Source organism: Chinchilla lanigera, unplaced genomic scaffold (assembly GCF_000276665.1).
Source record: "Chinchilla lanigera isolate Chin_1 unplaced genomic scaffold, ChiLan1.0 scaffold00024, whole genome shotgun sequence".
Classification (NCBI taxonomy): Eukaryota; Metazoa; Chordata; class Mammalia; order Rodentia; family Chinchillidae; genus Chinchilla; species Chinchilla lanigera.
This window is the reverse complement of record NW_004955425.1, coordinates 8,591,857-8,614,313: the sequence shown is the minus strand read 5'-3', so window position 1 is coordinate 8,614,313 and position 22,457 is coordinate 8,591,857. Positions and strand designations below refer to the sequence as shown.

General features: G+C 35.2%; 1 protein-coding gene across 1 annotated transcript in view; it reads left to right on the top strand.

Moving 5' to 3' along the window:
- Pcdh15 (protocadherin-related 15) overlaps positions 1–22,457 on the top strand; it is a 759,655-nt gene that overhangs the window by 588,864 nt on the left and 148,334 nt on the right. Inside the window, exon 22 of the mRNA XM_013514752.1 lies at positions 6,605–6,721. Within this exon, the coding sequence (XP_013370206.1) occupies positions 6,605–6,721 (117 nt within the window). The remainder of the gene's footprint in view (positions 1–6,604; positions 6,722–22,457) is intronic.

Here is a 22,457-nt window from a genome sequence, read left to right as displayed (position 1 = left end):
GAGCTAAATCCCCAGCCCCTGATTTTTTGTAATATTTCTCATGCAAAGTTTTATTCATAAAGTCATTCCCTACACCTATGTCTTCAAGAGTTCTACCTGCTCTCCCTTCCAGCAGATTTAGTGTTTCTGTTTTAATATTTAGATCCCTGATCCATTTTTATTTTAATTTAATGCATGGTGAGAGATAGGGGTCTAATTTTGGATGCACCTTGAGACAATACTTTTAAGTGAAATAGATATGTCATATATATGTAAATATGACATTGTTTCTTTGGTGTGAGAAATAGAATGTGTAAATATGGAACAAAATGTAGAATAGATAATAGATATTGTGACAAAGTAAGAAAATGTTCAGATAGGCAGTGGAACTAGGGAGAATAGAGAGGGGAAGGAAAAAAGGAAAAAGAAAAACAGTGATAAAAGAAAGAATGAATGTAAATAAAACTTTTGTAAATAAGGAGAGGAAGAGGGGTTGAGGGGAAGGGAGGGGAATGGGAAAAAAAGATGAATCAAGATACAAATTGCCTATGATGAATGTGATCATTATGTATATCTAAAATGGATCAATAAATTTAATTAAAATAAAATAAAATTTTAGAACTAAGATGTAACATATTTCCTCTAAGGTTCCAAACTAGAGGAACTAAATAAACATGTACATGTGCAGTGTTAAAAACATAATTCCCCAAGGTGTAACACTTCATATTTCTGTGGCTTTCTTATATGGCTCCTTAAGTGTCACCTGCTGGTTGTTGGAAGTCCCCAGGATGTTCCCTCTGCATGTACCCAGGAAAATTCTCTCAGCTTTCACTGATAATCACATCCACACCTAATTGCCAAGGCACATGAAAGCATCCTTGTCCCTGCTATCAGGCTCCAGAGCTTAAATGTCATCCAGTGGAGTGAGGGATGCTGATAAATCCCAGTGGCACCAGTTAAAACGTCAGCACCATCACCATTTCCCAAGAGGTTCCTTTGTCACCACCAAGTCCTACAATGTTGCAACGGCTGTATCTACCTTGATGAACTTGCTGTCACACACTAGGCTGCACCTTGATGTTGTAGAATATTCAATATATTCTCTGAAAACCTTGATTCACTAAAGCCATGTAATATGCCAAGCGATAATAATTCATGCTATCAACATTCCAAGCATCTCATAGGATACAGTTTGTAAAGTTCCTCAAGAAGGTACATAATAGATATCTCATACAAATAAGTCATAAGCAACAAACTTCAGACAATAGGAAAGGAAATTTGTATACTACAGCCCTTCATTTAAGAGTTTTAAATATTCTAGCGTGCATTGTGAATATCATGAAAATAAATGTGATTTTCTACGCCACTAAAGAATATTAGTGTATAAAATTCTTCCTATTTGTGAAGTTTCTGATCAAACTGACTTTCCAAGGAATGCTATTTCAGAAAACTTTCTTAGACATTTACAAAGATAACACTTTTATGTTTAAATATTTAGTAGGTTGCTGTTTTAAGTGTACATATGCAACCTCTCCCTCTGTATTTTACCCAAAAATATTTAAAAATAACTGTAAAATACTGTCAAAGAAATTGATTATATTATGCAAAATTTTAAAAGTAACATTAAAAAGTAGATTGAGAAGATAAAAGTATAGCAGCTGTTTGGAGAAATGTTTTAATAATTTAAAAATACTCTGAAAATATATATCTTAAGAGTTATCTGTAGATTTCTTAAAGTAAAATCTTACTCCAGGCACCTTACATAGATTTCTCCGACGATTTTTTTCAGTTTCATTTTTCTTCATCTCTAGATATCAGAGTTTTGCCTTTAGGATCTGATTCACCATAATTTGCTTGTGTATCTACTTTTATTAGCTGAATAGATATGAGCAACTCAAAGACCTTAAAGTTCAATTTCTTTATATTTAAAACAAGAATAATAACAAATAATAGCCAACATGTATTTTAGATATACTTACTGATTATGGTAGAATTAACATGCCTATCAAATATCTGTTATGCAATAAAAATGAATGGTACAAAATACAAGCATTTATGTCTGTTGAAGAATATCTGAAATAGTGTTATACTATTACATAGAATCTGCTCAAAATTATGGTCAGAGTAAGTACATATTCTTCTAATTTACAGTAGTATCACAGTTTGGAAGAAAATCCAAAATGTATCTAATTTGTTCTCTAACCCATCAAAGATGGGGAAAAATATATGTGGAATGAAATTTTGTTCAGAATTGATGGATTTGTCCCCATTTCTCAGTGTTTTTTCCTTCTAAGTGAGCTACTCATCTTGAAGGATTTTCTCACCAGAGTGCACAAAGAAATTAAGACATTTGCCTAAGTAATTTACAATAATCTTAAATTCAGTGAAGTTCTTTTCTATACACTCTCATAATACCCTTGTGCTTATGTTTGCATAATCTTCATTAGACAAGAAATTATCTATGCATAGTTTTGCTTCCATATGCGACAGAAACACCAGTATCATCAGGCACCACATCCTTCTTTGTTGTAAACATATCTCAAGCTTCTAAGATAGTACCTGGTGCACAGTGGGGCTGTATCAATATTTATGCTACCAAGAGATTGTACATTTTTGCTATTTGTGGCCAAGTATGTGTTTCCTTATATCTAAATTATGAATATATCACCTCCCAGTATGCATAGTAATTCCTAGCTCAGAAATGAAAAGTAAAAAATCCTGAAAATAAATTTAGGCAGCTAAGAAAGTTGTGTCCAATGGAATTTTTATTTTTAAACAAATTATAAATACAGTATAAGAGAAACTGATCATTTGTATTTAAGATAGCCCAATACAAAACAGGAAAAGATTTGTTTGTCTACAGATGTGGCCTATGGAGATCCTATGTGCAGAAGCATGTAGGCAGGGATAGGAGTCAGAAAATATGAGGAAGCAGTGAACAAGGCTGATGATATGAGAATCAGGTACGAGACAGCAAATAAGATTGGTGTCTGCAGTGGAAAACAGAAATTACCGGTCACAGACAATTTAGTGTATCAACCATATGGTCTCCCCAAGAAGGGCAGATATCAGTTCCGTAAGTCTTAAGGGATTTTGAAAGGCAGGGTAGCGAAACAGTTCGACATGGGCTGTGCTCACTCGAGGCAGTACTGAATAAACGACTGGAGACATCCCACATGTTCACTTATGCCACTGTGTCTCAGAGACAGTGCTTTAGCATTAAGAAGATGAGGCTGGCATTTGCTTTAGTTCATCATTTTTTCAAAAGGAGGATCAAGCCATAACCGGTTAGTACTTCCTATCAAGAAACTGTGCAGTATGCATAGCCATTTTTACAGCAATTTAGTGTCAAATATTTTGTCATCTCTTTCTCTTTACAAAGTGTGCTAATTTGCAAATGTACTACCGAGCTCCTATCTTCCCTCTCCTGTTGTTAAAATGATTCCTTAAATCTACTTTGTGGTGCCCCCGAGTAGAAAGGCCTTCTGTGATTATTTTAGACTTCAACTTAGTAAAAAAGATGAAATTCATATCTTCCTTGCGGCTAGCTAACTACACCTTCAGGTATACTTATTTGTTGTACATGGAAAGAAATTGCAAGCTTTCCTGATAAAGAATTAACTACATAGAAATAAGATTATTTTGAGGAGAAGTCTTGTGCTGCTTTAAGTTGAGAGCTGTGGCAACAGAGCTCTCTTTTGAAACATAAAAACTAACTAGTGTTCAGATCAACAAATATGACCACAGGAAGCAAACTATTATGGGTCTCAACAATACAATTGACTAGAGGATCGAACAGGGTATGTTTCTTTTTGATAATACTACCCTCTAGTGGAATAAAGGCCAGCACATAACAGCGTAGTTTTGTAGAGTTGAGTTTATCTTTAATTTACTGCATAACAGAATATTTGTACTGAACCAGATTTATGTACATTTTTCTTTGGATGTCCCTGAAGCATAAATGTAATGAACTATTGATTATGCTTGTTGGCATTGCATTTCAATAAATTTTCTCATTTGAAAGAATGCTTTGTGGAAGAACGATGGGCAAATGACTCTGCATTGTAGCCACAATAAAAGATTACAACCCTGAAATATGTACAGCATGCCATAAAAAAGAAATACTGCTACAATATAACTGTATTGAATTATTCTTCATCCTGTCAATGGCCAGAGAAATAAAGGGGGAGGAGAAGCAATCTTTTAATGGTCTTCAGTTATTTATAGCCTTATTTTTGTGTGTAATCAGATATTTTAGAACAGATTATAAAAGTATCCAGTATGCATTCATTTAGAAGGTGAATCTAATGAAGGTGAATCTAATACTTCCCCAGGGAAAAAAGCCACAGTAACTATCACTATAAAGAACAATATTGATACAATTGTGAAAGCACATTTTTCCCTGTAGAATCAAAGTTTCCAAAAAATACCTCATTATAACGATATTCAAAACTTCTCCCAGGGTGGGTGGGAGATAAAGAAAATTCATAGAAGTTTATTCAACTTTTGAAACTCATGTAGGAAACATTGAAAATTGTCCTCTGACTGTTTTAACCTTCAGATGGTACTACTTAGGGACACAGAAATGTTCCCAACCTTTTAGTTATAAGATACATTTGTTAAATTAATGGACACTCTGGAAAGGGCAGGAGAGACTGTGCTCAAGTGCTTTCCACAGTACCTCCTGCCTGCATCCCTCAGACCAAAACCCCAACGCCTCTCATTAAAGAGAAACAGTGCTTCCTAAATGCCTATTTTTTCAGGTCCTTTGTTTCTTCATTTATTAAGAAAAATCCTTCTCTTGCAAGAGGATGTGAATACCTTACGTCAAAAGGAAATGATGTCTTTTATTTTTCAGTTCGTCTATCAAGATATATTTCTTATTAAGGTGTGCAGGTTTATTCACATTCCCAACTCAGAAGTCTATTATGAACAAAAAAGGAAGCTCTTTAAGAGGAAGAGATAATTATCCTGATTCTTTTGCAAAAAGTGAACTTTCCAGTCAGTTAATTACACTGTGTCAGAAAGTTGTGTCTGGATGAACTTCAAAGACTGTACTGAACTTTTATTTTTCTTTTTTGTTGTTTAGTTCCAAATGAGAAAAACATGCCTGGAGTGAAGGAGGGGGGAAGAATAGATAATTAGCACATTTAGCTTTGTACCTAAATATGTTTGACTAAAAGTATCTAGTACATAAACACTGCAAGTTATGGTTATTACAAAATGATGGTTCAGCTATTTTCGTGAACATTACTTATTGAGAAAAATGATATGTGATTCTTCTTAAATTATCAAATGTTTCAGAAAAAGAAAGATCTTGCCCTCAGAGGACAGGGTTTCTTATTTCATCTCTGCCATATACATAAGTTGGTTCAGGCCAAGTCAGTATCCTCTCTGTGGATTCTCATCTTTACTGGTCAAACAATAATTTAGTGACATGAATACAGATGTCACTACAATATCCCCCATTCCTAACACTGTCTATAAAAATGGGAGGCACTTAATAAATAAGCATTGAATTAGTGATACTAAATAAGTGACAATACACATGTATCTCCGAACTATAACAATTAAATGCAATGCTTATAAATTCCTTTGAATTAAATCTCTACTTAACAGTTTCCTGTCTATAAGTATATGTAAGCTTTAATGTCTTTATTGTACTGTGCTGGAGGGAAAATTTCCTTTTACCTTTCCATATTTACAAGAATAAAAACAAGAATCAAAGGGTATTTTACAATGTCCTAGCTATCTTAGTTACTCTTCTCTTGTTGCTGGGACAAAATACCTGACACCCAAAATTAAGAAAGGAAAGGTTTATTTCGTACACAGTCTGTGGAGGTTTCAGTCTGTAATTAGCCGGCTCCAAGGCAGGGTGGCACGGCATAAGGGCAACGGTTCAATGTAAGAGAAGACATCACAGCAACAAGAGCAAAAAGGGGAAAAGCCACCCTTTCTTCCTCCCTTATATTGTAAGCAGGCTACCAGCCCTGGAGTGGGTGTAGCACTCACACCATCTGCCCAGGCTCCTCTTGCGCAGGATGAGATGTTTACAAAGAGAGTATTATGGTCTCTGCTGAGTTGCTTAGTAAAACCTCTAAACTGCTTAAATTGCCACAGTGTATCACCTGTTACATGCAGTTTACATTTGAAATGTTCTAATTAGTACTGTGCTGTATAAAATAATTTATAGTTTCTACAGAAACATGAAAGATATTTTTTGAAGAACAACAGCAAAACACACAAATATCATCTTTTACTCATAGAATTTTACCTTTAGGAAATTGTTTTGTTCTCTTCAACATGTTACAATTTTACATTGTACTTTTAGAAGAATATTAAAGAAATCTTTAGGCATTCCTTCAGCCTCTGAAAGGTGTACCTTTGGGGTGAGAGACTGTTCACTCCCGTGGAATGGCCTTCCATGGATATCACATACATCAACGTTATATGGGAACTTTGTAATCTCCTCTGCGATGCCAGTTAGGAGTGAGAGTAATAGAATTGAGGGGATCAAAGGGTAGCAGGGGCAAAAGGGTTATGTGATAAGAGCTGAGGTCATGTAGTTACTTTATCTCCAGCCTAGTTCAAACTGAAGCACTAAACTCTTAATTGTGTTTTACAGGATATGAATGATTATGCTCCGGTATTTAGTAAACGAATCTACAAAGGAATGGTGGCTCCAGATGCAGTGAAGGGTACACCTATCACAACAGTTTATGCAGAAGATGCAGACCCTCCTGTAAGTAACAGACACTGATTAGCACTTTGAGCCGTAGCGAGAAGAAATGTTAACTCTCATAAGTGACCCCGTTCTCAAAACAGCAAAGGCGGTCCATGAGAGTTTCAGTCCCAGACATTTACAGACCTTTGCTTATTGCATCTACAGGTACAGAACATATTTTAATAATTATTATTAAACAGCTATTAGAGATAGGACTTTCTGTTAAAATTCAAAATTTACTATTTTATCAATTTATCTAGTGCCAGTGATTAACATATGTCAAAAAAACTGTCTATATTTGGGATCACCATTACTATAGTTTCTTATTTATAACAGTATAGGCTTAGTTAAGCATCAACAGATTTTATACTTATATATTTTCTCTTTTTCTCATACACAGGCAGTATTTTATTAACAAATTTTAAATCACCACATAACAAGGTTTGTTTGAATGTGTTTATTTTAAGAAACTAAAAATCTCAATATTGCTTTTGAACATTAGTAATACATTTTTTAGTCATATAGATCTTTATCCCTTTTGAGATAACTCATATTACCATTTGAGACAGAATTTTTAACGAAAATAGTATAGCAAAAGTGATGTCAATTTCCCTTAATCATGTTTCGCTTTTGCATTTAAAATACCATAATAAGTAATATTATCTTCCTATAAGAATAATATAAGTAATATTCCCTTCCCGTAAGTACTTCCTAAAAGAATCCAGACTGCTCAATAGAAATTCCTTCTTCGTCTAAGTGCTAAATAGTGATTTCACATTTTATTGTGACTGATCTCACCTTACTTAAGTCAGTCCCTGATATTTTCTAGAAGAATATAGATAAAAATTTCAAATGAACCGTTTTTGAAAAGTAAGGAACATTTTACTCATTTAAAAAATTATTTACATACGTTTGCAGTGTGTGATGATTTCATTCATCGTGTGGAGTCAGCACGTGTAGACACCCAAATTCTTTTCATTTGCCGTCCCCCTCCCTGCCTCCCTCTGGGTCTCCTCCTAGAAGCGATTTATAGATTGTTTTATATAGCTAACACAAACAGTATTTTTGTAGCAATTGTATTTAGTAAAACGTGAATGACAGTCACAACATTTTCAACCTCAATTTTGATAGGTGCCTGTAAAGTCTATGTGACTATGAGGTCTTGAAAAATCATAATTTTGATATGAAAGCAATGACCTTTAGCTCAGAAATCCCTTTGCCTAAGAGTGCTGAACTGTCCCTGAAATAGATTTCTATTCTTGAGAAATAGAAATGGCAAAATTTCATACACTTGAATTCATCAATTCAAGATAGTTAATGTGAATTAATGGTTAATCTGCTTTTTAAGTATACTATCACACTACAAAATACTTTAAAACTAGCAATACAAATTCAGTTCTATTCCCTGTATGTTTTTTGAGAAACAACTACTATTATTCACTGTGATAACCAGTTTTTGGTCTCAAGATACTGACTATCCTATGGAAAAACAAAAAATAAAAATTATAACACAGCTTGAAATGAGTATAAACAAACACATTTGGGGGCTCTGAGGAGTTGAACTCAGGACCTAGCACTTGCCAAGCTGGTGCTACTCCAGTGAGCTATATCTCCAGCTCACAAACATATTATTTTAACATACTCACTTCTAAAAGAATTATTAACAGACAATTTAAGAGAGTTAATTCTAATGGCATTAATGATGCGTGCTTGAAAGTAGTGGTGCTGTTGACCCACATCTTTGACTTGGTATGTGGCCTGCCCTTTAGATCACATTCACCAGTATCAGAGAAATTGTCTTAGTCTGCTATCAGCATTTTTAAAGTTAAAATACTTATTTAGAAAAGTCTCTGTTTTCAGACCCTAAGCTCTTTTACAAAAAAAAAAAAATTAACAGTCTTAAATTCTAAATTTTGTTTTATTTCAATTTATTTATTTATTTTTGATACCAGGGATCAAACTCAGGACCTTGCCAGGCAGGTGCTTGTGCCACTGAGCTATATTCCTGGCTGTCAATTCTAAATTTCAACATTTCACATGATGTTGATTTTAGAGGAAAGGTGACTGCAAGTAATCTGGTTGAAATACTGATTGTGTTTGTTTCAATTTGTATTTCTCAGATACAGTTTCAGTTGTTGAAATATTAACAATTGTTTAGTGTAAATGTAGCTCATAATTGAGCTTTTGAATCATTTCTGTAAATGAGTCCCTTGAATAAGCATAGTCACAGTTTGGCTGTATGAATACCAACCCAAAATAAAAGCTCAATTTCAAGAATTTTTTTAGAAAGTAGGCATTATATTACATAATTTTCAAAAATATTATGTTTCATTTTTATCCTTTTTTTATGTTAGTGCCATAAAGACACAATAAGTATTAGGAGATGATCTTGACAAGTGTTTTCTATTCTATAATTATTATAAACATTTATTAACTAGAAGAAAACAACTTTAATTTCATGCCCTTCAGAGTTCTCATGTCAATTCCAGTACTTGGGGCTGTAACTATCCATTAGCACACCGTGTGTTTAGTTAATAATCTGTCTTCCAAACTAGAATATAAATCGTGGGCAGGAAGTGAAATTTATTCCAGTAAATTTATATAACTAACCCAGAGACTGGTACTCAGTTATCTACTAGGCACTTTTGGATATAATTGAATAGATGCATAAATTAATGGTTATTTCTGTATTCCTCAGTATAGGCAAAATGTACCAGGTCCTTAGAAATTTGGTTTATATGATCCTAGGGAGCTTTCATGATGTCCCCAAGTCTTAGATTGAGCACATGAAGCTGAGAATTAAATAACATGATGTACATACATGCTTAGCAAGCTTCTGATCTCTCATATGTTAGATAGTACTACTATTAAGGAATAATATCTTTCATTTATAGTTTGATCACATCTTTTTTTTTTTACATGAGTAATACCTATTTTAACTAGAAAGCAGTGACAATAAAACACTTTCAAGTATTAAAGAAAAATAAAACTGAGTATGGTCTGAAAGCTAGAGAGCATTCTTGCTGAATATAAATTAAGAATTATAAAGTGCATATTGTGCAGAATTAAAGTGCTCTAGAGGAAGAAGAAACTCATCCAGGGATTTCCCCTCCTCACTAAACTACAACTGCCAGACCTTTATTTTCTGCCTTGCCTTTGTGACAGGATTGGCATTACATAGTTCACAGAAGTGAGTAGTGAATGACTGATCATTTCGGGTATTAAAAACTGCTAACCTTTTCTTTCTCCTCACCAGAGATTTCTCCCTTCAAAATTTCATAAAACAAAATTGCAAGTGTAATTTTCATTTGCATATGTTTATTCTGCCTGTAACTGCAGATCAGAACCCTTTACACGGTGGATCTATTTGTGAGCAATCCTTAACAAATTGGAATCCTTTATGAGCAACTAGATATAGAACAATTGAGATAAATAAATAAAGTTCACATTTTGAACATTTTCAGTAAATGAAGTATTGGTAATCCAAGAAGGCTTACTTGTCACACATAGACAATTCTTTCCAGTTAATGCATTTTTGAAATTTGTTGCATCCTTGAGTATGATAGTAATTGGAACATGTTTAATATTAGCAAGTTTGACAAATTTTTTATTTACATATGTAACATTGGGAAAATTGTATACTCACTGAAATCTTTTTCTAGCATTTGATATTGATTTATAAAATGAATATGTGTCATAAAAATATTATATGTTTCCAGTAGAAATTAGTTTTACAATAACTTCCAAGCATTAAGTATCCTTACTATACTTTTTTAACAGAAAACATAACATGAAAAATTTGTCACAAGCATGAGGTGTTATTTCTTCTACTATGATTTAGATACTTAGCCTTTTCAGAGTTAAAGGAGGAATTATTTGCTGAGTGTTTCACAAATGTCTTTAACACCCATATCAATCATTCAAGTGTACTTTGCTAATCTCTAGAGAATAAAAAAAATGGCCAGACTTTATTCTTTTCTATGGCGCATGCCTTGTATTTTATTAAAATGTCATTATGTCACCCATGAACATAGTTATTGATGGTTATCATCTGAAGATACTTAACCCTCAAAATAGTTATTCAGTCACAATTTTTTGAAAGAGAGCATAGCAGTACAAGAAAAGCCATAATTGCTTTTATCCATAATTTGCTGCTTGTTTGTTTTTTGTACCATAGTGAAACTTACTCAGAGCCAGAAATTTTATAAAATTTTATTTATTTATTTATTTTGGTTGGTTTTTTTTTTTTTTTTTTTTTTTTTTTTTTTTTTTTTTTTTTTTGGTTTTTCTCTGGTACCGGGAACCAAACTCCTGACCTTGCGCTTGCCAGGCAGGCGCTTTGCTGCTGAGCTAAATCCCCAGCCCCTTTAAAATTTTATTTTAATCTCCAACTTGTATGGTTCATCTGTGTCATTTTTCTTTAGTATATCTACTGATCTATTTTACACTATTCGCTATAGACTGGCTGGTGGAAGTGTGCTGTATCAATTCAGGTTTTTGCTAGCAATCTAGCAAAAACTCTGGTCTTAAAGATAAGCAACCATTCACTGTAATTGCTGACCCTTGGGCCTGGGGTAGGGGAAGTGTATACAGCTTAGTGGTTCTCTCTCTTCACGTCAAAGCTAAATAGGAAACTAATCAAGAACTGCTTTCTCTGTGAATGTCAGCTTGTGAAACCTGAGATGATGTAGCCCCCATCTGAGTCCCTTTGGTCTCAAATACTTAATTAGAAAGAAAGCACAACGTGAAACAGTTGGGGTTTAATCTTCAAAATGACAGTGGGTTATAATTAGATTTGAAAGTCATTGGGTAAGAAAGGAGGGTTTTACGAGAAAAAATAAGCATAATTCAGAGCTACAAAAGGTTTAAGAATCATGTTTATTTCTTTTTTCTTTCTGTGGCATATATAACGTGTTATGTAGCACTGTGATTATTATTGTTATTTTACTTAGTTACATTTTTCATCTCACTTGGGACTGATACTAGAATTAACCATTTTAGATGTAAATATTGCTTTTTTAATTTAGAAATTTCCATACTTACTGGGTTCAAGTATATTTTTCTTTTATGATAAGTAGAAATGTGCATAAAATGTGTTTCAATCTATATAAAGCATCTTATTCTCTATGATGTATCAATAATTTACATCTTCATTTATTTATTTTGGTGTGAGTTAAGCTTGTGGAATCAAGTGCACAATATATGATGGGTTCTTGAGGGAATAGAGTGAAATATCATAGGTTTTCTTCAGCACTTACTCAAAGGCTTTGTTTATGGCTTAAATGGTACAATTTATTCTGAATTTATTATTAGAAGATATCAAAACAGACCGCCTGAAAGTGAATCTTATGTTTTTAAAATCTGGATTGTGTGCCCTTAACACTGTCAAACCTAAAGCACCGGTAACTCTTGGTCTTACTCTTAGCCACTTTTCTGTTATTTTACCTTCTTAAATGTTGCCATGTCTCAGCAGTGAACTTAAAAGCAAACACAAGCCTAGCACACCCTACACACTTCATAATACTGACTGAATGAATAGGTATGGAAAATGTATTGCAGACTGAATAAATATGAGGCTATGGCAGAAGGGAGATAGAGGTAAAGCCATGACAGTGTCTGTGAAACATGCCAGGAAGTTATTCAGAGAATAGAGAAATGAATGTATTTTGATATAGTCTGACCCAATTCCAGACAGCAATTCTACTTTTTATAATATAGAGGATTCATTTGACTGAAGGTATAAAAAGTTGGCAGACGATGTGTATTCAAGAATTAGAGTCAAAAATATTTATATGTTCATCACTTTATATGACATGATTTGATCTATGTCTGATTCAATAAATGTCAGCTATTTAAAAGAAAGCACTAGACCTATCTATAGAAATTCATTTGTACCATGACATGCAGCAGATATGGTTTTCAAAACCCAGTTTCTTATCTAGAAAATGCAAGGTTACTAAAGAGTTAAACAAAGCAGTAGAAAAACTAAGCTACCTATAGAAGAAATTGTTTACTGTGATACTCAGTTTTTATTGGATAAAATAAAGAGTAAACTCCAGGAGGCAAATGGAAACTAGTGCTTTCATGAAATATAAAAAGTTGCTTAGGACTAGAAATGGAGAAAATGGAAGTACTTAAAAATCATTCAGTAGAAAGTATTATTGTCTTTTTTAATACAAGGCTTAAGATCAAAGACACAATCCAAAGTGAATCAGGAGTTTCTAACTGTAACAATTAGGGTAATTGTAACAATATTTGATAGAAATAATTTTTCTCAAATAGAAAGCTATTTTAAAGAGAAATAATGAGATAAATTTTGGCACAAATTAAATGAGACATGACATCAAATATAAATGCAACTATATAGAATGACAAAAATTGCCATCTTTGGGGCCTTGACCAAGAGACTGGGAAAAAACCCAGGGGATAGATAGTAAAATAGTAATGCTGGACAACTCATATTGTGTGCAAAGTTATCAGTTTCTGCAACCAAGGAGTTTCTGATAATTAACTCAGAGAGAGAGTAAAAGCAGATGGGACGATGAGACCATTATCTTCTCATAAGCCAACAACACTCTAAGGAGTTCCTCAGGTAGATACAGTTTTTCCACAGTTATTTTGTACCTGCCCAGATTGTTTGCCTGCCTTTGTAAAAGACTAGGTATGGATTAGACAGAAATGACCAGATTAAAACTTTAGAGAAAAATGCAAATATAGTCATCATCTCAATAGAAGTTGAAGCACTAAAAGGAAACTCATCTTCTAAGAGAAAAAAATCATAATCAGACAAGAGGGAAAAGTGAAAATAATAGGCACCTGGGAGAAGTATCAGGCAATAAAGAGTAATAAGATTTAGAGAATTGAAGCTTTATTTAGCTCACAGTCTATAAAGCCATTGGAGTCCATAGAGGCTCCAAATCAAAGTTGACTGATTCCAAGGTAGGATGGCATAGCAGAGGGGAATCCCAGAGGAGAAACAGCTCATGGCAGGCAGACAACAGCAAGCAGCAAGCAATAAACAACAAGCAACAATCTTTTCTGTCCTGTATATCTTATCCAGGCTGCCCACTCTTAGGGCGGGTTGTAGTTACACCCAGGATGGGGCAGCTTTAATCTTAGCACCACACCATGAATCTATACCAGAATCACATCCTTGATCCCAGCAGCACACACCCTACATCCAACCATGTTCAAAAGCCCCACCTATGACCACTTGAGGCTTTGGGAGGATATCTAGAAACAAGTTGTAACAGATCTTGTTTTTCTATACTAATCATGTGTAGTATATGATCACCCCTCACGTACAAATTCAAATGTTCACCAGCTTAATAAAGTTTTAAGTGGCTTTAAGGGTGTGGGCTCTGGAGTAAGACTGTCTAATTTGAACTCCGTAAAACCTGACACTGCCTATTCCTGTGTTCTTGGGCAGTTCATTTGGTCATTCTGTCCTTTAGTTCTTACATTTAGAAAATTAGAAACAAAAATATCACAGCTGAAGAGCATCCATCCATTTCCCTCTCTCCCAGCCCCACCATTCTACTCTGCTTCTCAGAGCTTTTCCTATTTTAAATTCCTCACATAATTAAAGACTGTATTGCTCTTTCTAAACTGATGTCCTCACTTAGCATAATGTTTGTACGGTTCATCAATATTTCTGCAGATTGCAAGGTTCTATTCTTTCAGAAAAAAAGGTTTATTTAAACTCACACTCTGTTGAGGTTTCAGTCAATAGCCAGCTGGTACCATGGCATGAATGCATGGCAGAGGGGCATCACAAAGGAGGAACAGTCTGTGGCAGGGAAAGTAGGAAGCAGCAAAAGCAGCAAGCAGTAGCAGTAGCAGCAGCAGCAGCAGTAGCAGCAGCAGCAACGTAGCAATATCAACCAACCTACCTTCTCTGTCCCTCTGTATTCCATCTAGGCTGTAAACCGATTGATTGATGCCAAACGAAGTGCAAAGCTATATCTTGACCCACACTTCCACCTGAACTGTAATATTTGTGCCTTTGAGCAAACTAATTATGGATCGATACTTCTGAAAGTCTGTGCCAAACTAAACCTTGCCTCCTTAAAATTGTTAATATCAGGTAATTCCTCCCAGTAATGAGCAAGTTGACCCATTCAGTAATAGTCATGCTTTCATTTTTTTCTCAACATTTTCACTAACAGTCTCTATTACTGCAAAGGTCAGAGGTCCAGTAACCTCGGTGAAACTGGGTGGAATGTATCATGCCTGGGAACATAAGGAGGGCACCAGACTTCTGAACCATCATCATGACAACATTTTTCCTTGCTGGATCTCTTCTCAGGATGTGTTTGAAATATGAGTGACAGAACGGAGCATTGTGTATTGAGGTTTCTATTTGGCCATATTACCAAGCTAGTTATATGCTACAGCATCTTTGGATTCATATCTACCTCTTCCCATCTTCCTCAACACCAAGATGTTTTCACCAGAGTCAAGGAAGCCCCAAGCAGTCAAAGAAACTCTCAGGTTAAGAATATGCTATACTGAAGCCTAACATGTCAGTCAGATGCCTTAACATTATGAGTATGATTTAGTGTGACAAATCTTGTAAACCTCTAGCACAGCATAACCTGAAAAATATACAGCAAATGAACACAGTGTAAGAAAATGTTACTCAATGAAAATGGTGAAAAAGAAAGCAAAGCATTACTGTGTTGGTCAGCTTTTGCAACACTGAGACAAAACACCAGATACCCAAACTGAAAAATGGCCTCTCAGATTCTGTAGCATACTGTTCTCCCTTCTAATTTGGAGCCTAATTATTCCATCTTGCCACTGGGTCTTGGCATATCCTTCAGACCTCAGCTCAGCGTCATTTCCCCCAGAAACTTCTTGACTCTGGAGATCAACTCATGCACTCTCTTAATTGGTGATACATCTACATCATAAGTAGTTTTCCTTATAGCTTCTTGAGGTGGTCTTGTCGTCTTCCTTAACTGATTTTTTAAAATTTTCTAATTCCTTACATTAGAAATTCTGCAGTTACAAAACCTGATGGTTTAGATTTATATTACTTATCTGAATATCTCTTACATGATAAATATTGGTGCACACACATATAATAAATACTGAATATTTACTCTGTTCAGATATAATCTATACTTTGTAGCGCATATTGTTAATAGATCTATGAAAGACAATTTCTTCTTACTCTATTAGTATAATTTTATCTTTTCACTCTTTTCTTAATTTCTTTTTCTACCAATGCAATCATTTTAATGTAACCTGAGAAGTATCTTTTAAATAGATTATTATAATATCCTGTAGATTTATTTATTTATCTATTTATTTTTAACAAATATATACCTACTTTCTACCTTATTGATACTGGGCCAGCCCATGTATCTTGGTATGGTCAGGGCAATGGGCAGGACTATAGAATAGGACTAGAGGATTAATATGGGATCCTATGGTTAGATGAATTTCCTTATGATTCTGTATTTTACCATGTGAAGTGCAGACAAGGTTAGTTTTGGGCCTCTGAAAGATGAGACATGTGGAATAGACATGAGCCAAACCTGCAGTCTGAAATCAAAACTAGCAAATCTCTAATTACCTTATACACCCATACATAAAAATATCAATCTGTTACTGCTAATCAGTGAGATTTTGGTGTTGCTTATGAAGCAAAATTTTAGTAGAGAAACTTGACTGAGGATATTGGATACAGTGTTCAGAAAACTTGATGTAATTGTATCATGTTACATGAAGTTGTTATTGTCTTGATAACAACTTGATAAGGAACTCTCATTAAGGTTCAAGTTAACCAGGTCTGGACTTGTGCCAAATAGTCTGGTGAACTTCAAGAAAGCCTCAGTCATAACCTGGTGATTCTCAGTTGTATCCTGGGTCATATGAATCGTATTGAAATTCTTGTTTTATCCTAAGAAAAATGGGAGAATGTTAAGGCACCAAGAACAAGATTGATAATTACTAACTGTGTCAGTCAGTGCTCAGTAAAGAAATGGATTTAATACAAGATATACAAATATATAAAGATTTACAGTTCAGGCTTACAGTGGCCACCCACAGAGTCAGATGTGGAAGAGTGTAAAAGAACTGTGCGGTAAAGATATGAGGATCCAGTCAAAGGCCAAAGGCCTGGAGCTCATTGTAGAGTCCCATGCACGTGCATGTCAGGAAGCTGAAGGCTCTGCAGTGGAAGGCTGCTGGGTATGTGCTGGAAGGCTGAAGAGTCTGGGCTGGAAGCCAGGAAACAACATCTAATGTGAAGGTAAAGACTGGAGCTTCTCTGAAGAAACAAAAACAAGCCTTCTTTATTTATATCTTTTTAATTCCACTGAGGTAACAAGCTTACCCAGATGGGTCTTCTGTCTTCAGTAAATCCCTTTAGCCACACCCAGAACTATGCTGATTCAATTTAGTTGGATGTTTCTTAATCAAGTTTTCACAGTCAGTTAACTATCACAATCCACCCCTTGCCACTTTAACAACCAGACATGTTTCCTTCAGCCATAGTCTCCACCTACAAAAACAAGGTCACAATTATGCCAAATATGTTACAATTATCCTGTGTACAAACAGAAATGAGTTAACTCCTTCCTCAGAATTTTCTTTGAGTCATGCTTACTCCTAACATTTCATAATTTGAACATCACAGAGGTTGAATGATACCTAAGGACCAAAATTAAGTCTATGAACATTATATTTTGTAGAAAGCATATTAGGTGGGGACTATAACATTATAGTCCTTATTTCTGTAACTGATCATGGGGTCATAGCTAGTATTTAGAACTACTTTCCACTAATCATTCTGTATTCCCTTGGCCTTCAGCAAGCAGCTTAGCAGGCCTTGGATATTTCCCTAGTGTGGTAACTCATACTTTCATTCCTGAAGGTTCTGGACCATTTATCACCCTGTTTGGACTGGAGTGTTGTAGTTTGTAATGGACCTATTATAATAGGGCATGATAATACTAGGAAGCATCTTAAGCATCTCCTGCACTTGGAATATATTCTTCCTTTCCTCCCTTGTAGAGTAATAGTCCAATTTCTGCTGCATATTTTGGGTTAATCAACCCTGTCAACATTGTAACTCCCATTTTAGTTTGTTTACTCACAGGCATTAGGAGTCAGAAATGGCCAGGTGGAAGTCTTAGCTTCCAGTTCAATGGCATCATTATTGTGCTTCCTGGTAAAACCCTTTCCCCCTCTGGAACTAAAACTTCTTAACCAGCAGAGCATAAAGTTTAGGGAATAGGAAGCAAAAGTTTTGCTAGTGAATCTCTAGGAGTAATGATGAGTGGTAACATTTTCACTTCCACTCCTGATTCCTGGCTATGGTCACCACAGTACCATATAGTAGGTGCTGATTCAAAGCATATACAACCTTTTGAGACCCTCACCCCAGCCTTGCAAGACATTCCACCCAGCTGGCCCTGTAACTGTCTTCAAAAGATCATTCCATCTTTCTGTCAATCCAGCCAGTTCAAGATGGTAAGGAACATGGTAAGACCAGTGAATTCCATGAATATAATCCAGTTACCTCACTGAGACAGTGCTATGTGGAATTGCATGACAGTGGATAAGGCATTATGTAACTCCATGATGCTGGTTTTAGGAGAAGCATTGCATGCAAGGAAGGCAAATCCATATACAGAATAAGCGTCTATGCCAGTAAGTCGAAGCACTGTCCTTTCTATGATGGAAGTGGTGCAATATTATCTACCTGTCATTGGGTTGCAGGCTGATCACCCAGGGAATGATGCAATATTGGGGACTCAGTGTTGCCCTCTGCTGCTTTCATACTGGGCATTCAGCAGTGGTTGTAGCCAGATCTGTGTTTGTGTGTGCGTCTCTATGTTTCTGAGCCCATGCACAACCTCCAGCCCTGCTATCATGGCCACTCTGTTCATGAGCCCATCAGGCAAGGACAAGAGTGGCTAAAAAAGGGCTTACCTGCTACCTGCAGAACAGATCATCCCATCCACTTGATTGTTAAAGTACTTTCCTGCTGTGGTCACTTTTTGTTGAGCACTTACAAGCAATACATATGTTGTTACATCCCTTGCCCATATGGAGAGTTCTATCCACATACCTTCTTTCTAAATATCTTTGCCTCCAATTGTCCAGTCATGTTTCTTCCAAATTTCTGACTGTCATGCAATCCACTGGCAACAGCCCCTGAATCAGTGTACAGTCACACATCTGGCCACTTTTCCTTCCGGGCAAAACATGCCGCCAAGTGTACTGCCTGAAATTCTGCCACTGTGAAGATTTCCCTTCACCACTGACCTTCAGGAATGTCCTGGAAAGAGGCTGTAATACTGCAGCTGTACACTTGTGTGTGCAGAACTGGATCATAGTTCTGGGTGTTGCTAAAGGGATTTACTGAAGACAAAAGACCCACATTGGTAGACTTGTCACATGAACTGAATAAAAGGGAAAGGAAGGAGGGCTCGCTTCTGTTTCTTCAGAGGATTTCCAGTCTTCATCTTCATCTTGAACATTGTCTCATGGCTTCCAACACAGACCCTGCAGCCTCCTGATATGGACTTGCAAGGAACCATGCCATATACTCCAAGCCTTCGACCTGACTAGATCCTTTGCATCTCCAGCAGGCAGACAGTTCTTTTGCATTCTTTCACACCTGATTCTGCGGGCAGCCATTGTAAACCTACTTTGTAAATCTTTATATATTTATATATTTTGCATTTAATTTGTTTCTCTAGTGAGCACTTCCCTCAGCAAATCCCTTCTATCTTCAGTAAATCCCTTCAGCCACATGCAAAACTGTACTCACCCAATTTAGTTGAGTGTTTCCTACTCAGGTTGACACTGTTAGTTATTATCACACTAGCTCAATCCTGTTTCCAAGTCTATGTGGCTATATAATTTGATTGGTTAGAGCAATTCAAGTATGTGCCCACTGTTAACTTTATAGACGTAATAAATTTACCTAAACAAAAGTGTTACAAAGGTTGTATTATCATTTGGTGTGCTGAGAAGCTTTTCACCTGTGAAATCTATTTCACAAAAAACATAGTGATGAATAATTTTGTTTATATTTTAATTTTTTGTAACTTTTCCATCTTTATTCTTTTTTTTTTTTTTTTTTTTTTGTTTTTCTCTGGTACCGGGAACCGAACTCACAACCTTGCGCTTGCCAGGCAGGCACTTTTGTCGCTGAGCTAAATCCCCAGCCCCTCCATCTTTATTCTTTTTCAAAATAATTATGGTTACTCTCAGCTACTTGCATTTCCATAAAGAAAACATTTCTGATGCTTTCTGACAGCAGTGTTAATACCATATCTATTGAAACTAAATGGTACACATTTTGTTTTAAGAGAATGATATCTGGCAGAAGGAAATTACTAGTAAGAGTGTTGACTTATTCAGCTGTCAAAACATATTAGTTACTCTAGGTGTTATAAGGCAGGAAGGGAAGAGGAAGAAAGTAAATATAAGACCTGTGTGCCTACATGGAGAGCCTAACCTGCAGTTCTTCTTCATTTCCCTTAAGAATAAGTTAACATTCTTTTAGAGCCACTTAAAAACTGACAATTTCATTATGAACACATCAACAATACAAATCACTCTATGTTAATCCCTGTGCTAGTCATATTCAGTATGTTTACTATGAAACATATTGCTACATAATGCACCAAAGTTGCTTTCAAAGACATTAGAAGAAAAGACTTTGAACATCATGTTTGGGAGAAAAAATATCTTGCGCTTGAAAACAAATCACTTAATGCTTGTGTTTAATGGTAATAATAAGTTTAGCATTCCCTGATGCACTCTGAATACCATTATTATAAAGAAAATTATGTGATTCTGAATAATTATATATTTACAAGCTGACTATATCAAGATATTCCCCAATAGTAAGAACATGATTATTTTCGCCCGTTAGAGACTTTCCGCAATTCCCAGTGTTTGCAAGTTTGCAACATCTTTTATGCAAGTCTAAAATTACATTCCTTGGCAATTAATTAGATTCTCACTAACATTATGTCAAAACATATTGGAAGTAACCGTGACAAAGGAAATCAAATGTAAAAATGTATTGAATAATAAATAAAATAATTGAAATCCTAGGAATATTTTTGATATAAATTTATATTTATTCTTCATTATTTATTCCTGTCCTTTGACCTTTGGTCATGCAGAAATATATTGTTTTTAAATTTTAAAAAAATCTAACATTAGCAGTATCATGAGAGGACTTTTTTCTAGTTCATAATATCACTATATCATCTATGCACACTAAATAGAAGATTGTTCTAGTAGTATTATTCATATGAGAATTTATTGAGTTTTACACATCTCAAGTTTAGGAGATAAGGGCATCACAAAGTTGATATAATCTCTTTTACATTTTGGAAACAACATAATAATTAAACAAGTCATATACTACCTGAAATAATATTTAGACATAAATTTATTTGAAGAAATCAAGTAATTGATTCCTTTGTTAAAAGAAATCATTGATCGTGTCCTTCCTGAAGACCGATACGGCTGACACACATCTCCAAACTATTGACTGATGTCATAAGTTTTGGCATTTGTGTTTAACTAGGAAAAATGCTATTGTACAGCTGTTACTTCTGTTATCAGAACTTAATTTCTGTAGAATATTTATAAGAACCTTTCTACTAGATTATTGTTTGAACTTTCTGGATAATACAAGCTCTTATCTGATGTGAGGCACATAGATGATAATTTTTCTGCCTCATCATCCTCAGTCCATGGCAAACATGACTAACTTTGCCTCTGAGTGGTGCAGTGCTGTGGCTTCATCAGGGTTAAATGTTAATGTGTCAGTGCCTGGGCTAATGTTATCCATGGCACTGCAACACTGACAACACAGTTCTCATGAACATATTATCCTACTAAGACTTAAAACATCACAAATAAAAATTATGCACATATTTCAATAAGGCTTTTACCAAAAATTAGTAAGACTTTTGTTTAGAAGTATCTTAATTTATAATTTTATACTTATACATATATATTTATCCTCTTAACTTTAAGATAAAATATAAGATAAATTTATATAAATTTAAGATAAAATTAATTTTAACTTACCCTTTTAATAGTCAAATAATTTAGCAGATCTAACTCCACATACAACACACTTGCAACAGTATCTATAATTAAAAATGCATGTTATGTCTTTTGGGACATGTGAGTATCCATAGGGCCAGTTACTGTGTCTACTTGTCTATAAAATTGGAAGACATTAACTATCAGACTAGCACTTTCACTTAATAACGCTATATACTTATTTTCCATCTCTTGAGTTATAAATCATGGTGTGATAGTTAGGGTGGAGTTTATACTTCACTGGCTTGGTGTGGTTCCCAAGGATCGGTGGATCACTTGGGTGTGTCTGGATAGGTCATGGACGTGTGAATTTGGAGTCTATCTCTCCTCCTTTATCCCTTCCACTCTGCAGTCTTCCTAGCTCTGCTTCCCCACTGCCCTGAACTAAGCATGCACTCTTGCACCTTGATGTCTTTTCTGTCTGCCTTGGAGTCACCTGACCATGGATTGAAACTGTTCACGGTGTGAAAATGACAGCATGGGAAACCTCTCCTCCTTTTAGTTGTGAGTTTTGAGGCTCAGTGGCTAGAAATCTGACTAATACAATTTTTAAATAATGTGTTTTTTCTCCAAATTCATTTCCCAACTTTGACCAGTTGTACAATCCACAAGTATAGAAGCCTGTCTTTTTCCTCTTTTTTTCTTGCTGCTGCCCTCT